This window comes from Simochromis diagramma, unplaced genomic scaffold (genome assembly GCF_900408965.1).
Source record: "Simochromis diagramma unplaced genomic scaffold, fSimDia1.1 OVJJ01000123.1, whole genome shotgun sequence".
Lineage (NCBI taxonomy): Eukaryota > Metazoa > Chordata > Actinopteri > Cichliformes > Cichlidae > Simochromis > Simochromis diagramma.
The window spans coordinates 2,080,121-2,093,859 of NW_024386778.1; the positions used below are offsets into that span (position 1 = coordinate 2,080,121).

Sequence of the window (13,739 nt, forward strand, 5' to 3'; positions counted from 1 at the left end):
CCCAATCCAAGTGTTACCAGTTTGAATCCCACCTGATCCCTCGAAGAACAATAAGTACACATAGCCATTACATTTAATGATAACCCAAGGTTTAATTTAAATAGAGTGAGTTAGAGCAAAGACACGTTTGTAAGTATTTCTAAATGGTGGGATGTGGGAATGCTTTCATACTTACTGATTTATTTATTTATTTTAATGAGTGAACCAGATAGCAGCTGCTTGAGTTTGGAGAATAATTTGTGGATAATTGGAAGAAAAAAACATAATACTAAAAATGGGATGATATTAAAAATAAGAAGTCTTGGTAAACTTTTAACTATGACTCTGAACCAGGGCTACCTGTGGTACATTTCAGTTCTTTACTTGTTCCACATGTTGTCACATTACAACCTTATTTTATTTACAGCCATATTTTGAGTGACGGTAGACACCAGTAACAGTTTGAGCTGATATAATTTTGATGAGAATCGGGTAAAGGTCGGTCCTAACCCAAATTCGAGAATCGGTAAAAACTTTTTTTTAATGAGTCGTCTTCAAACTTGACAATGACACATGAGGCCTTGGGGGACATGCGTACTTAGGATGGCTAAGCATTTGACTTTGACCTTCACTGTTGGTGCCCAAGGTCAAAGTTGATCTTAGGGGGAAAAAATGCCAAGAAACCATATCGAACGTAATTTACATGTCAGATGTTTCTACAGTTTGATTGGATTCCACCTGTGGTATATTCAGTTGTCTGCACATGATTTCATGAGATACACACCAGTCTATTTAAAGTCCAACAACACATGTCAGAGCAAAAACCAAGACATGAAGTCCAAAGAATTGTCTGCAGACTTCAGAAACAGGATTGTTTCGAGGCACAGATCTGGAAAGAGGTACAAAAAATTTCTGCAGCATTGAAGGTCCCAGTGAGCACAGTGTCCTCCATCATCCATAAACGGGAGAAATTTGGATTCAACAGGACTCTTCCCAGAGCTGGCTACTGGCCAATCTGAGTACTTAAGGTAGAAGGGCATTAGTCAGTGAGGTGGCCAAGAACCCAAGCAAAACCTTAAAGGTTCATCTTCCAACAGGATAACAATCCTAAGCACAGAGCTGAGACAACAAAGGAGTGGCTTCAGGTCCTTGACTGCCCCAGCGAGAGCCCAGACTCTGTGCGCTGACACTCCCCATCCAACCTGAGCCTGAGAGGTTCTGCAAAGACCAATGTGAGAACCTGCCCAAAAATAGGTGTGGCCAAGCGTGTAGCTTCATACTCAAAAAGACTTAATGCTATAATAGTTAAGTATTGAGCAACTACTGTGAATATTTATATATGGTATATTTTGTTGTTGTTTTTATGCATTTGCAAAAATTTCAAACAAACCTTTTCCACTTTTTCATTATGGGGTGTTGTGTGCAAAATTTTGAGGTTAAAATGAATTGAATCCATTTTGGAATAAGGCTGTAACATGACCAAATGTGGAACAAGCTGCGATATTATTTGCAGTATTCTTTTAACCACAAGGTTCAGAGGTGAAGGTTTAGGGTAGTATGCAGTGAGAATGTATGAAAAAATAGAGCCATCAAATTATGTTTCACTGATTATAAGTTGGTTTTTTTAACTTTCAAAAGTGTGAATGAACATGAGGAACAAAGGTGAATTACTCGCAACAGGAAAAAAAGAAAAGATGCTAATAATTAACTTTCAAACGTAGTTGTTAACCGAGGATAGGAAAGGATTAGTAGTGTAACTGCTGTCCCATATGGAGGTAAAAAAAGTAAATGAAGGTGTGGTCCTTAAAAAAAGTGTGCCAAGGTAACACACAGTAACACAACAATGAGAAAAAAAGAGGAAGGCACAGAGATAACTAAGGTAAAGGAAGTAACTTGTGGAAATAGGAATAGAAATATTTACCATGAACAGTACTTTTTGTAGATTTAAAAAAATTATGTAATTGTAAATTTTCATGCCAGCAGCACATCTCAAAAAAGCTGGGACGGGGGCCATGTTTACCACTGTGTATTGTCCCCACTTCTTTGAACAACAAACTTCTGGAATCAAACTTCTGGGAGTGGGGAACTCCCAGAAGACTAGCTTGACTTTTGGGAGATGTTGTGCTAGTCTTGTCTGATATAGGATTTTAGCTTGGTCCTGTATCTTTGATTTCATTATGTACCAAACGTTTTAAGTTGGTGAACGTCTGGATTGCGCTCTTATGGACAAAGATCTTGGATGTTGTTCCTGGGATCTGCTGGAGCCGCTCACCCAGCTTGGGAGTCACTGGACCGAGTGCTCCGATTACTGCCACTGTTAACTTAACCCTCCACATCTTCTCGAGCTCTTTTCTCAGGCCTCGGTATTTCTCAAGATTCTCATGTTCCTTTTTCCTGATGTTGCTATCAATCGATGAAGCTACATGTATCACTACAACTGCTTTCCTCTGCTTGTCCATCACTACTATGTGCGGTTGCTTAGTCATCACCAGTTTGTCTGTCTGTATCTGGAAGTCCCACAGGATCTGGTAGTATTTCTGGATGTCAGCCACTTCTTCTAACTGACAGGTCGCTGTACATACCGTACAGCAGCCTGTCCTTCCATGATGGTTCCTCTCCTTGCTCCGTTTCTTTCTCAGGTTTCTGCCGCCTGAGATAAATAAATAAGCATGCGGTCAGTTGTGGCCATCTTGCTGATGTACTCATAGATGTTTGTCTCAGTGGTTCTGACACCCACTAGTCCTCGTCCTCCTTTCTTTTGCTTAGCATACAATCTCAGGGAGCTGGATTTGTGGTAGAAACCATCAGCTACTGGTATGCCAGTACCAGTGTACTAGCAGCTGGCTAATTTATGTTTCATGGAGTGCAGTCCGGTTCTTCAGTCAGTAGGCATGAATCATGTCTTGATGTCAATCATCATGTGATGCTATCCAGCTCATCATACTGGAGACCCTTTCTTAGATGCCTGCCACTGTGATGCTTACTGGATCCAGTTCAGGGAGGTTGCTGTGGTCTGCTCTTAGATCCACTAGCCACTGTGGATTGCTGTTATGGGTTTTGTCCTTCTTCAGTATGCTCTTCCCCTATTTCTCCATCTGCTGTCTTGGTGGAGCTGTTCTAATATTGTTCCCCTGCCACTGAGAATACACCTTGTATCCCATCCTGTCTGAGGGTTTATTAACAACAAACCACTACAGGAAAATTGTTCTGAAATTGTTTCACAATTTCTAGATTTTTTTTATTATTATTATTATTTATTTTATTTTTTATTTTTATTTTTGCAGATTTGTGATCTTTACTTAATATTTTATAACTTCTGGGTTCCAGGGTATAACTTTTTACTACTTTTGATTTTAACTTTAAAGACAACTTACTTTCATTTTATTTTACATGTCTGAATTTAATTTGTTTTGACATGCTGTATAAGCACAATTGATCTAAAATCACACACACACACACACACACACACACACACACACACACACACACAATAAGGTGTCACAATAAGATGGCACACAAATCATTTGTGCCACTACAAAAAATAGTTTCTGTCCACCACAAGACAGAGGAGCACATCATGAGCCTGACAGCAGGTGTATCACTCCTCCCGTATTTCACCCGGAGACAGAATTTGCATTGCTATCTGCTATTGGTGGCTTTTTGGCAGCAGCTGTGACATTCAGTAGTGCCCTTATTGTTTTGACAAACAAAACAAACGACTACACTACACACTAGCATGTTTGGAGTGTGTCGTTAAATGTCAGAAATCTCTTACATCTCAAAATTCACTATCGATGTCACTCTCTCACCGCGGTCACTGGCAAAATTTCCCCCTATACCTAAACAACCAAATGCCACGTGTTGCCATATAATTTTTTGATTAGTCGACATGGTACAATGTTTTCCTGAATAGGAAAGGGGTTTTGTGTTTTTCTTTTCTTGCGTTTTCCCTCGCTGCTCTTAGAAAATGCCGTTCTTATCGTTTCTTCCCACACTAAAAGTGGCGATAGTATTGAGGAAAAAGGATTGAGTATATTTATTTTTATCATAACTCTGGTTTTACGTGGTCCATCCACACTATTTATTTATTTATTTATTTATTTATTTTTACCTGTCCCGTTTGGATCTTTATCCATCAGAATTGTTGTCTGAAGGCCAAGAAAGATGCCAAGCGGATTTACTTTACCAAGTGGATCATCATGGCCTTGCCATATTGGTCGTTTGGTTGACCTTTATTATAATTATGTATTTATTTGATTTGATTTTTGGTTGCTACAAACGGGACAGACATGACTGGGGGATAGGACAGGGAGAAAGAATGAAAGAAAGAGAGGGAGAGAGAGAAAAATAGAGGAGAGAAGAGACGGTGAGAAAGGGGGGAAGAAAGAAAGAAAAGCAAACAAAACACCTGGATCACCTGTATGGAGATGAGAAAAAAACAGAAGAGAAAACAAACAAGAAAGAGCAACATAATAAATACAACACCATCACAATATACTAGCTAACAGTAGATAACAGTAGATACTAATATCAACTAACTAATATTACATGTTATTGTGCAGCACGCAAGATCGACAGCACACAATGTGCATTGAGGTAGCAGCCAAGAAAGGTGTAGTTTGTGTCTGTGAACACCTGTGTGGATCAGCATGCTTGTATTCAAAAGGTTTCTCCATGTATCGATCTAGTAGGGAGTGTGGGGACTCATAGCCCCGTCCCCCAGGGTATGAAGCAGGTATGAAGAAGATCCAGGCCCCAGAAATCCAGCGGCCCCAGAGTACGAGGACCCAAGGAGGACCACCACAGGGGCAACTGTGCCACCCTCCTGGGAAGAGCTGAGGAGAGCCCCAAATGAGAGGTCACTCAGCAGCCACGGAGCAGAGGCCAGAGGGGGTTGCAGTGACATGCCCGTGGGCTCTGCCGGTAGCCAGCTGTGACAGAGAGGACCAGGCCTAGGGCCCAGAGGCCACAGGCCTGAGGGCACCCCACCCCCTGGAAGAGGTCCAGCCGGGCCACAGGCGCCAGGCCCCGCCAATCGGCCACCAGGAGTGAGTCGGTACATAAATGAGCGCCCAGACACCAAGAACCACCAACACACCAACGTCTGAGGGCATCAGCCACTGGCAGGGAGTGTGGTGAGGGGAGACATGCCTCCATAACTCGGAGAGCCTGAGATGTTCCCAGAGAGGTGGGAACACAATTTCCACAACATCCACACAATTTAAAACATGTGTATAGTTTGAAGTCCACACTTTCAACCCAAATTGAACTAGAGACTCAATGTGGCTGTATCTTGTTGCTATGTCATCTTAAATCGGTCATGTAATGTGTATTAATACATTGAAAAAATGTTTTTTTATTTATTTATTATTTTTTGTGAGCTTTAGTTACCTGCTCCCCATTTTTTTTAGACATGTTGCTGGCATAAATTAAAAAAATGAGCTAATTGCTCTTCATGAACTAGTAAAATGTATCTATTTAAACATTTGATATGTTTTCTATTTTTTTACTTTGAATAAAATATGAAACTTATGAAACTTTCAAATCGTAGCATTCTGATTTTACTTACATTTTAGCCAGTGTCCCAACATTTTTGGGAGTTGGGTTGTATTTTTAAACTCATGTTCAATATCATATTTGTATCAGTGTGTTTCAGTAGCGTCTTAAAGAGGAAAAACAAAAAGTGAATCTACTCAGTCTCTGGCCACACTGGCCTGATATGCCCAGTATGATTCATCTTATAAAGATGCATCAGTAATGCCAAACTTCTCCCAGAAGCAATTCCCGACCCTATAGTCATCTTAAAACACCTCTATGCATTTACGTGGGCTTTTTACAAAATGTTTTGAATGCACATTTATTTCAGTGATCAGCAAGACCTAAAAGCAAATGCAGGAATCACTAGTCAAATCAAGCTTTAAATTTAAATAGAAATGTCACTTTTCCGATCAGTAATGAATAAGGCTTAATTAAAAACCCATAATTAAAAGCTCACGAATCCATTATTGAATTGTCACGTGTTGTCTCCATATTCACTTGCTGTAGGTGGAATCTTAAATGTAAGTAACTACTAAACATTTACAACACTGGGGGGCGGGGGGTGATTGGGTGTGTAACACCACACGTTATAAAGGCCCGCACTTTTACGGTTTGTGCAAACCTATCAGAACGCGAGGCCGCGAGTGCGTCATTCACACGTCAGGACAAACATTATCAGTTTGTTTGCTAACACCGAGTTAATATTATTTTCGTAAAATGGATGAAATGGGTAGCGCAGGATAAAGAACAGCCCACCGTAGTGCGGAGCTGTCCGTGGTGCTGAAAACTGCCTTTACCTTCTCTCTTTTTTGTTTTTTGACAACTTATGGAATGAAAAACCTGAGCTGGCAAATACTTTAGTTGGATTCCTTCTGAAACCACCCTTTTATTATTTTTTTCTATTATCCAGAAGAATAAGTTAGCTTTTCTAAATATACAAATTATTTATAATATTATTTAAAAGAAAAATGTTGATTGGTATCAATATTAAAGCAACAATCCTTAAAATCGATAATACAACATCACTTATGGTGGTATTAATACTTGTCTTACAGATTTTAGTTAAGCGTCAAAAGCTGTAATTCATTTTGCACAATCAAATTACTAAAATCTGTTAAACAGGTTTTGTTTTAATCAATGTTTTTAATCAGCTTTAAAGTTTAATTATCAGATATTTTATTGCTGTTATAGATTGAATTGAATGTTAGTTCTTGTTTTTTTCTGCATTATTACGCTCTTAGAATAAAACAGTGTAACAACTACCAACTGAGTTTTATTGGTTTGTTGATAACAATCATACACAGTTACATCTATAAACAAATCATGAGAAACCGCACACTTGTACTTGACACAAATACCTAAAACCCACATGAATATTGCTACTGCTGGTATGCATTTGACATTTCAAATAAATGTACATTTGTTGGCCTTTAAGCCAATCTGTTTTTTTAACGGTTACATACCACATTAATGTGGCCCAAAAAGAAAAGAAAAAAAAGAGGAACAAATTCCATTTTTACCATCCTTACAAAGTACCATTACACACTGCATACAGAAAGATTGAAATCCTTTTTCACAGCAACTATACAAATTCATTGCAATGCTATCACAGAACAGACACAACCAACACACGCAATGCACAGTTCTGAAAGAGAGAGCCGCAGTACTAGGGGTTTTAGGTTTATTGGTCAGATTTGTTAAGAAAACTGCATCAGTACAAGAGTTAACAAATAGGAACAAAGCTTTTACACACACCCTAAAACACTGTTCTTCAATAAAAACAATAAGAGAATGAGGTGCCCTGTGACTTTGTCAAGCCCCACCCCGGCACAGATTACACACACTGTCCCTTATAAAGCATATGGAATGTAATCCACGCAGGCAAGCTCTTCCAGTTGTTTCCCCAGCTCCTGTGAACGTCATGCTTGTGTGCCGACATGGTAACCTGTCCCGCACCCTCCACTCCTTCACATTTACACAAACTGAAAAGAAAAAAAAAAAAAATCCACTGACAGTAACAACAATGACCGCAATTTTCATGGCGATGCACAATTGTGAGATGTGATGAAATTCCCCGTCTCCAATTGACTTGTTTTTTTTCCCTCTTTCATTTAAAAAAGTGTTCTCTACAATCAAACTACTAAAAAAACCTGTATTTAGAAAATAGTTGATAAAAATATTCCCCTGAATTGTACAAGAAAAGAGGTACAGGGAGCACTGGTAAAAGACGTGGCTTGAGAGATGTTATTCTGCTGCCTTATCTTTTTGTTCAGCTCCATCTGTAGTGGGTGCCTGTAAGATGACATTCAGAGTTTAACAGCACCGCCAAGAAGACTATTATCTTTCGATGTGTTTAAACGTGTCGCAGCACTTACCTCTTCCTCAGCTTTGGCTTCGCCATTCTCAGCAGGAGCCTCCGGCGCCTTCTCTTCTGGCTTGGCCTTTTCCACCTCCTTAGCTTTCTTAGGCTTAGCAGGTCCCTTCTGCAAAAACAAATATTAACCACATATTAGCCACCATATGCTAACAGTTCAGGTCTTATGAGAAGTAATTAAAATGAGACCCTACCTTTGGCTTAGGTTTGGGCTCTGGCTTTGCAGTTTCAGGTCTCTGTGAGTAAAGAAGATCATTTTCTTTTAAACCAAAAAAAAATAACACAGTAAAAAGACAGCATTTTATCTATGCTTCTCCATACTTACATCTTTCAACCTGAGAGATCTCCTCTTGGGCTGCAGAGAATAAACAAACATAGTGATTACTTTTAACAGTCAGTCTCAGGCAATGGCTTTGAAAGATGAGATATTACTGACCCCTGGTGAGTGTGGAGGCTAACTGTTAAAATATCTAAAACCAAAAAACAAGAAATTCAGAAATGACTGCTTACCTCTGAGTCACCTGCACCTGCCTGTAAGGAGAACAAGAGAAAAAGTAAATAAATCAGGTTATGATAACTGTCTGCATTCTGCTGTGCCTCTGATTTATCTGGTACTGGGTGAGGACAGTTTTTTTTAAATAAGTTATTATCCTATTTGAGTTGAGTAAGGTAATACATGCAAGGCCATTTAAAAACTAAAAGCAAATTTAGTCAGTTTAGTCAGCATGTTAACACTAAATGCTACTCCTTCAGGAACTACATTTTCCAGCGCAACGATAACTGAGCAGGAATAAAGTGCCCTGTAACATGCTGGCCTACAAAAGTCAGGGCAATATAATAGCATAATGTAGTTTAAACTGAGTCACGTGGTGCTGCTCTCCCAGCTCCTGCTAGTGATTTGCCTACAGTAATACTTCAGTGGAGGAGGGGGCCGACTCCGCCTCCTCACGACACATTCATTCATTGGTAATAAATGGGATTGCCAGTGGCCGGAGAAACCCGAGCAGCGTAGCCAGTGTTCCCGCCACGAATTTGAAAAAGAATATCTCCGAGATGCTCTGCGACTCTGTCGGTCTGCATGCAGAATCTACTAGAACCCCCAGCAACAGGAGCAGCGCTGTGCTGACGGAGGCTCGCCATTGCATAACCTACAACTGGCCTGAGCCGACAATACACAGAAAGCCTCTCGGCTAACGAGCCGTACGCCTTCCAAGAACTGCGTTTTCGCTTGCCGTGCATTAATAAACAACGCCTGCACACTAACTTTATAAAACAATATCGCTAATCAGAGCGTATTATGTGTTTGTTTGTTTTGTCCAACAAAAGAACTACAGAGGCCACTTTGTGCCCGCATTAAAAATAACGTTACAGCCAACCGCCACAGAATAATAAACCAATTAGGAATTTTGTACGTTTTTTTTTTCGCTACTGGGTCTTCTTTCAGGAAAACTTTCGCATCAGGGTGACGACCCCAACAGAAAACAATCGATATGCCGCCAACTTTCTGCGCAGAAAAGCCATCTATCGGCACGGTAAATGAATTCGATGCAGCTGCACAAACTGTTTTTCTGCTCATAAAACGGGCAACCACTTGCCACCGACAGTCACTGCACGAAAGAGAAGCTTCAATAATTAGCCGCTTGACAAAATCAAAACAGACACTACATGCTAACTAAACTCCGCGATACACAACACTGCTGTTGACGTTCACTTGGTACATAAAACGGACATATTGCAGCAACGTTTGAACAACTCTCGCCACAAGCCCCTTAACAAATTTTAGTTGTGGGTTATAAATACTGTGTTATTAAAGGCATGAAAGATAATGGTCTACTCACTTTGCTCCTTTTAGGCATGGTTGGTTTGTGGGTTTAAAAATAGCTAAATGTAACTGAATACAGGAGAAAGTACAGTGGTATATTCTGGATAAAGCTTTGCCAGTACAGTCTAATACAGCGCAGGGAGACGTTAATGTTCCATTGGAAGAAAAACTAGCTCAAACCGGATTGGATTCTCCCCCTACCTCCCTATTCAAACAGTTATAGTTCCTGCATGATTGACGGCGCTTCTGCCCGCCCACGCTGCACGCTGATTGGAGAACACAGCAGTCGGCAACACCATTTCAAATCTGTGCCCTTATCCGTGTGGATACGTGACACGTCAGTCAACAATTATGGTGAGGTATTTGTCTTTCTGTGCAGCCGTCTGCTAAACAAGGCAAAATTGTCATTAAAGCCGTCTTTCAGCTGGCCAGAAATGTTTTAATTTTCTCTCTAAACGTTCCACGGCTTTGAATTATGTCTATGTGCGCGAAAACAAAACACATTTTGCGTTTACAGTGCTAGTGTGGAAAGACTATCCATTGGCATATGACTGTGAGAGGGGTGTGTACTCCTCGAGCCAAGTCTTTGTAGTTTAGCTTGGGAAAATGGCGACAGGATACGTGTGGGTACAGCTTCTTGCCTCTGTGTGTGCTCTTGTGCAGCCCTTCTCATGCAGTCATCGTCCACTTGCTCAATGGTGTGCATACAGTCCAAACATGACTTCACTGGAAACAAGTGCGTTGGCTTTGTGCTGAAGTCATTTCTCACGGTTCGGCAGGGGACATTTATTCATTTCCCCTGAGTGAATGACACTACCCTGACACGGTTACCTCTTACTTCTTTACCGCCCTGAGAAAAATACAGCTGCAAAAATACAACTGCTCATGATCAACTACATACATGGGAAATGTTTAAATATTTTATGGAACAGATGAATACTATGATAAACTAAACTGTTTCTGTGTGTAAGTGACAAATGATTTATTTATTTACTTATTTTTTTAGCTCATAACCGTTTCTGTAATTTCTTAAATTAATAATTGTTAATTTATCCCATTTCTAGACTCTCTTCCTATTAGAATTTTCTTCAATTTTGCAAAGAATAATGTCTCTAGACAGGCTACTGTAATAGAGAATTGAAATAAATTTAGCATACAAACACTACATTTGGGTGTATTACCGGGATAATTACAATAATTCCCTAGATACAGTGATCAGGAAGCATAACCATAATATGGTATATATTATATTGCACAATATTGTGTAGGTGCACCCTGTGCTGCCAAAATAGACGTGTCAGGGCATGGACACGGGACTGTTGGCACCAGTGTTGGTAAAGTTACTTGGTAAAGTTACTTTGAAAAAAGTAATCAGTAACTAATTACTGATTACTTCCCCAAAAAAGTAATCCCGTTACCTTACTGATTACTTATTTTCAAAGGTAATTAATTACTTAGTTACTTAGTTACTTTTTAAAAACACGATTTACAACCTGAAGAGGTGATAAAGTGATAGATCTTCCAGCCCAATTCTACTTTTTCTACATAATCCATCATACAAAATGTAATCAAATGGAAAAGTCTCTTTTTAAAACTTGTTTTATCAGTTTTAATCTTTTAACTTTATGCATCAAGCAAAACTTTAATTATATGCAACATTCTCTGACTTGAATAAATTAGTTTAACATTTAAACCTATTTTCTACACATTCCAGCACATAAAATAAAATATTTTTTGTGTTTACACTCAGTCTTTCAAATAGATGCAAGTAAAACACAGCAGAAAATAAATAAAGTCAAAGACTCAGCGGTCCTGTTGCTCTATTTTCACCTGTAAAGCAGGACTGCGGTAGGCGGAGGTTTACCCTGGTGCAGGTGTGCCGCAGCGGTCAGTTGAAGAATCCGGAGTTTCTCTGTGAGTTTCCCATTACGTCGTTGCGCACTCGGTGCTTGCTTGGAAGTTTAGGGGTTTTTTTTCGCTGTAAAAAGAAGTTTTCTTCCCACGCACGATGGACGCTAATGTTTTTGTCACTTTTTATGGAATCAAAGTCAGTACTTCCACGCTTTAAACGCTGCACGCTCATACTCTCTCCCACAATCGATATGTGATCCATTGTTGATCTGCACACAGCTGTTGTCACTAACGGCACACTCGCTTACGTCACTGTCGTGAGACATTCTCGCAAAAGTCACGGTTTTAGTAACGCAGTAACGCAGCGTTACTACGGGAAAGTAACTGTAATCTAATTACCGTTTTTGCAATAGTAATCCCTTACTTTACTCGTTACTTGAAAAAAGTAATCAGATTACAGTAACGCGTTACTGCCCATCTCTGGTTGGCACTATGTACTATTTTGACTATGCCTGCCCCAAAGCCAAAAACACTTTGCTGTTAATCATGTTGTTCTGGGCACAAAGTTGTCCAGCAGGGTTACCATTCTCCTAGAATAGTTTCATATTTGTAATCTGCAGTAAATGCAAAAACACCACAATTTCTTCCAATTTTGCATCATTATTTGTAAAAGAAGCAACAACCAGTGTAATACCTCTGTGTGCTGCAATAATGTATTTTGCACTGTAGAGCACACTGTGTATGAAATTATACTGGAATAAGTATTTTGTTTTTTCCTTAAGTAAAAGCTAAAATATCAATATGTAAAAATACTCTGAACAACAAAAAACCTTGCATTTAAAATTCTAACTAAGCAAAACAGATCAAAAGTAAAAGTGCATATGTGTGCTGCTGTGCAGTGTTGTTGTTGGAAATTGAATTTCCTTTGGAGTATTTCATTACATTCTATTTATATCTATTATTCAGTGTAAACAGACATCTGTAAAATGTGTTTGTAAATTCAATTCAGTTTTCAGAATGTACAACGAAACCATTATTTCATTCAATTTCATTTCAAATTGTACATTAACAATGACAATAAAGGGCTAATCATAACATCAGTTGTGTCAAGGCACTTTATATTGTAAGATAAAGCAGCAGCGTAGGTCTATTATAGCATAACAAAGGATACAGGGTCTCCTGATCCAACCTTAACTAGATGCTTTGTCAGAAAGGAAGGCTTTATGCCTCAAGTAGAGAGGGTGTCTGTCTCTCAAATCCAAACTGGAAGCTGGTTCCACAGAAGAGGAGTCTGGAAGCTGAGGGCGCTGCCTCAAATTCTACTTTTAAATACCCGAGGAACCACAAGTAAACCAGCAGTCCACGTGTGTTTTCATTTGTAAACGCATCATTTTCTCTCCGTTTTGGCCTCCCGTCCACACTGAGACGGCGCTTTTGCTCATGGAAAACGCAGCGTTTTGGAAACGCTCTCGTAAACGCATACATTTGAAAACGGTGCTTTTGCATCGCAGTGTGTACAGTGAAAACACAGGCTTTCTAAAACTGATGAGGCATGTTAGTCATGTGATGCAGTCATGTGACCAATTAAACTAAGATAACGGAGGGCATTACACAGCAGTTGTTTTGTTTGCTCTCAGTTTTGACAGCTCTATTAAAGATTAAATTCAGTATGTACACGCTCCAGATAGCTTTACTTAAAATTCTTTAACTCTCACTCGCGTTTGCAACTTTGTGTTTTTGTGTTACCCACAGCAACAGCACCTCATTGTTAGTCCATTTAAAAAACTCGGTGCTTTTCCTCAACATTTTGCCGCGACTTTTCAAAAAGCCGGAAAGTAAATAAGCAGCAGACAGAAATGAGGCAAGTTGAATCTTCTTGCGCTTCACGCATGTGCAGGACTGGAAGGTAAGCGTTTTTGACCGTTTCAATGTGGACGCACAACTGCAACGTTAGTGTGGGCACGGAGCATTTTCAAACGAAAACGCCATTTTCAAATCTATCTGGGCGAGTGTGGACGTTGCCTGAGACTGAAGTGCTCTATTGGGGCGATTCGTTACTATGAGGTCTTTAAGATAAGATGGGGCCTGCAGACCTGCAGTCACCTTTCAGAAAGGTCCCAGGGGCCCGATACACAGCAGGTGTAGTACAGATTAAAAGGTTACAGGTTACTATTG

At 39.7% G+C, this 13,739-nt stretch overlaps 1 protein-coding gene across 1 annotated transcript; it reads right to left on the reverse strand.

The window, feature by feature from the left end:
• Positions 1 to 6,770: 6,770 nt before the first annotated feature.
• Positions 6,771 to 9,906, reverse strand: si:ch73-1a9.3 (non-histone chromosomal protein HMG-like). Its single transcript, XM_040011430.1, has 6 exons — positions 9,730 to 9,906; positions 8,402 to 8,422; positions 8,217 to 8,246; positions 8,086 to 8,127; positions 7,893 to 8,000; positions 6,771 to 7,809 (listed from the first exon to the last, which is right to left on the reverse strand). Exons 1-6 carry the CDS (start codon positions 9,745 to 9,747, stop codon positions 7,762 to 7,764), a joined length of 267 nt encoding a protein of 88 aa, XP_039867364.1. The 5' UTR covers positions 9,748 to 9,906; the 3' UTR covers positions 6,771 to 7,761.
• Between the last annotated feature and the right edge of the window lie 3,833 nt (positions 9,907 to 13,739).